The 3,521-nt window shown below is 69.4% G+C and overlaps 1 protein-coding gene across 1 annotated transcript in view; it reads left to right on the top strand.

The window, feature by feature from the left end:
• The window catches only part of MKNK2 (MAPK interacting serine/threonine kinase 2), a gene marked incomplete at its 5' end in the record, with an annotated part of 8,526 nt that overhangs the window by 3,410 nt on the left and 1,595 nt on the right, over nt 1-3,521 (top strand). The window contains 7 exon segments of the mRNA XM_014585527.1: nt 60-157; nt 1,965-2,044; nt 2,190-2,263; nt 2,488-2,592; nt 2,698-2,753; nt 2,834-2,929; nt 3,297-3,491. Of these exon segments, the coding sequence (XP_014441013.1) occupies nt 60-157; nt 1,965-2,044; nt 2,190-2,263; nt 2,488-2,592; nt 2,698-2,753; nt 2,834-2,929; nt 3,297-3,491 (704 nt within the window).

The following is a 3,521-nucleotide window of genomic DNA, read 5'->3' as shown; positions in this document are numbered from 1 at the left end:
GGGCCCTGGGTGGGGGCCGCGGCCAGGGTCTCTCACCCGCCCGGCCCCGTCATCCCCAGATGTGTACCGGCTGCACGAGGACGTGCTAGGGGAGGGGGCCCACGCCCGCGTGCAGACCTGCGTCAGCCTCATCACCAACCAGGAGTACGCCGTCAAGGTACGCCCGCCCCACAGCTGGGCGACGCAACGGGTCGCCGAGGCCTGGCATGAGTGGCGGCTGGGAGCTGGGGCTTTGGCCAGAGGGCCTCTCTGCCTGTTCCCTGCCTGAGTCCCCCGGGACCACCATGGCTTCGAGTACGTCTCGGAGATCAAAACGCGGCACGGTCTCTGGGAGAAGCCCAGTGCGGTCCGTGGGCTGGCTTCTAGCCGGTGTCCCCGACCCACTGCCCTGAGCCCCAGCGTGCCGAGGCCCCAAGCTCAACACCAAGCCCGGCTGTCAGGGCAGGGGCTGGACCCTGATCAGGAAATCTTCCTAGCCTTTCCCGCTGCCCCTGTGCTGGCCGCAAGGCCGGGTGGGATGGAGGAGAGCCAGGTGCTCCCAGGAGCAGGCTGGCTGGAAACCTGGCTCCTCCCGGGCAGCGGGGAGCAGGGAGGCTGCCAACCGTCGAGGGGCGGTGCATGCCCTCTTCTGTCAGTTAGGCTCCGCCCGGTGCGCAGCCTGTGACTACCAGGGACAATGGCAGGCAGGCGGAGGTGTAGACTCAGACGGCACCGGCGGTGTCCTGAGCACCTTTCCAGCTCCCTGCAGGGCAGCCTGGCCGCTTGTCCTCGATGGGTAGGGACATGGAGGCTTGGAGGGAGGTGGCCTGACCTGGGACTCCTGGCTGCCCCCTGAGCTGCCTTTCCAGTTGTTTTACCACTGCAACCCCGTGTGGTCAGTGCTGGGACCCAGGCAGCTTCTTGGAAGAGGTGTTGTCCAGGTCCAGTGTTGAAGTCTGGGGTCCGGGCAGGGTGGGGCAGAGCCACCAGGTGGGCAGGGGCCTGGCAGCAGGAGTGCTGGTGGGTTTGACAATGGTGTCTTGCCCCATGGGGGTCATGGCCTGTGGTCAGGGGACTGCAGATCCTAGCTGGCGCCTTGGAGAAGGCCGCCTCCCCACCAGGAGGGGTCAGAAGTGGGGGTCCTCGCCCAAGGGACAGGGTGGGGTTGGGTTGAACTCTGTGCCTGCTGGTGCTTGGCTTTCAGCTGGGGGGTGTCTTAGGTGGCCCCAGAACCCCTCTGCTCGCTGGGGCTGGTGTCTGTCACTAGACCCAGGGGACAGTACACAGTGGTGGCTGGGGGCTCAGGTGGAATATAGCACCAACCCCCACGCCACTGCGGTGGTGCGCAGGGAGCCCTGGGCCCCGGAGGTCTCCTGGCCACCCCTCAGTCTGGTGAGCACGTCTGTCCTGGAACTTGATCCTGGGGTGTCGGGGAGACCTGACACCCCCTCCCCCCTCCCCCCCCCCCCCAACCCCCCCCCCCCCCCCCCCCCCCCCCCCCCCCCGTGAGCACAGGCTGGGAGCAACTCGGAGGGGCAGGACCCTCGTCCTTCCCACCCTGGGTGCCGGAGGACGCTGGGGCGAAGGGCTGCTGGGCCCTGCAGGACAGCGGTAGGGAGCCAGGCCAGGCAGCGGGCTGGAGAGGCTGGGCTTGGTGCCGTAGCCCAGCAAGTGACCTGCAGGGCCAGCAGGAAGACTCCCTGGTCCCCTGGTCAGGGGCTGCCCTACAGGGACCTGACACCTAGGCAGGGGAGCGGCCCAGGTACCTGTTGGGGTCCAGGGAGCTCTGCTCTCTGCCTCCCCGTCCCACCCTGCCCCTCCCCGGGCACTGCGCCGCTCTGGGGAGCTCGTCCTGTGCCCGCGCCGCCTTCCAGCACATTCCAGGCCTCAGTGGTGCTGGAATTGCGAGTGTGGCGGGGAAGCTCTGGCGGGTCACCCACCCGCCGCTGCCCGTGACCCGGTGCCGTGTCCCCCGCCCCTTGCAGATCATCGAGAAGCAGCCCGGCCACATTCGGAGCAGGGTTTTCCGGGAGGTGGAGATGCTGTACCAGTGCCAGGGACACAGGTACCGGGGCTGGAGTGCTGCTCCCGCCAGCCTCGGGGGGAGGGCCCAGTGCCGCCTCGCTGCCTGCAGCCTGCGGGGACGCTGGGCATCTAGCTGGCAGCCCCGGTGACTGAGGAACGGGCCTCTCCTGCACCCCACACCCCAGGAACGTCCTGGAGCTGATCGAGTTCTTCGAGGAGGAGGACCGCTTCTACCTGGTGTTCGAGAAGATGCGAGGGGGTATGTGGGGCTCCCACCGGACCAGGGGAGAGCTGGGGAGCTGGGTCCTTACGGGACAGCGACTGATCACTAGAAGGACCTGTGAGGGTCCCAGACATGGGAGGGAGCTTCCTGTCTACACTGGCTCAAGCGGGGTTGACTTCAGCCCCAGCAAAGCAGTGTGGGGCTGTGCTGCAGGCGGGCAGTCCGGGGCCCCTGGTGACCCGTCCCCCTCGGCCGCCCAGGCTCCATCCTGAGTCACATCCATAAGCGACGACACTTCAACGAGCTGGAGGCCAGCGTGGTGGTGCAGGACGTGGCCAGCGCCCTGGACTTCCTGCACAACAAAGGTGGGGGGCTGGCTGGCAGCGCGGGGGTCCTGCGGTCCCCAGCCTGGGGGCCAGTCCTAGGACTCCTGGCCGTCACGCCTGATCGCCCCTGCCCCTTCTCCCCAGGCATCGCCCACAGGGACCTGAAGCCGGAGAACATCCTGTGTGAGCACCCCAACCAGGTGAGCCGCGCGGCCCTGCACGCCCTCCGGGCGGGAGCTGGGGCCCCCGGTCTTCTCCCACTGCCCCCTGCCCCTCCCAGGTCTCCCCCGTGAAGATCTGCGACTTCGACCTGGGCAGCGGCATCAAGCTCAACGGGGACTGCTCCCCCATCTCCACCCCGGAGCTGCTCACCCCGGTGAGGGCCAGGGCGCCCCGAGGGCGGGCTCGGTGCGGGTGGGTGCCGCGGCCCATCTGCGGTTGCGTAACCTCGCGGTGCCCGCGCCGGCTGGACCCGAGCTCGGGCTTCCGCCTGGCAACAGCCACTGATTGGCGGGCGGGGCGGAAAGGGCTTCGGCACCTGTCGCTTATTGGCCGAGCAGTGCGGTGGGCGGTGCGTCAGCCGGGCGGGGGCGGGAGGTGCTCTAGCTGCGGCTTCTGATTGGTCGGCCTGGGGGCGGGACCGCGGGCAGGGCGGCCGGCTCAGGTGACCCGGGGTTGGCGCTGGGTCCCGGGGCCACGTGACGCCGGGAAATCCCGGCTGACGGTGCCCTCCCGGCCCGCAGTGCGGCTCCGCGGAGTACATGGCCCCCGAGGTGGTGGAGGCCTTCAGCGAGGAGGCCAGCATCTACGACAAGCGCTGCGACCTGTGGAGCCTGGGCGTCATCCTCTACATCCTGCTGAGCGGCTACCCGCCCTTCGTGGGCCGCTGCGGCAGCGACTGCGGCTGGGACCGCGGCGAGGCCTGCCCCGCCTGCCAGGTGCGGGCCGCCGACGGCGGTGGGGTCCTG

Source organism: Tupaia chinensis, unplaced genomic scaffold, assembly GCF_000334495.1.
Source record: "Tupaia chinensis unplaced genomic scaffold, TupChi_1.0 Scaffold149964_2, whole genome shotgun sequence".
NCBI lineage: Eukaryota > Metazoa > Chordata > Mammalia > Scandentia > Tupaiidae > Tupaia > Tupaia belangeri.
The sequence above is the reverse complement of the archived record's forward strand: the minus strand, read 5'-3'. Positions and strand labels throughout refer to the sequence as shown.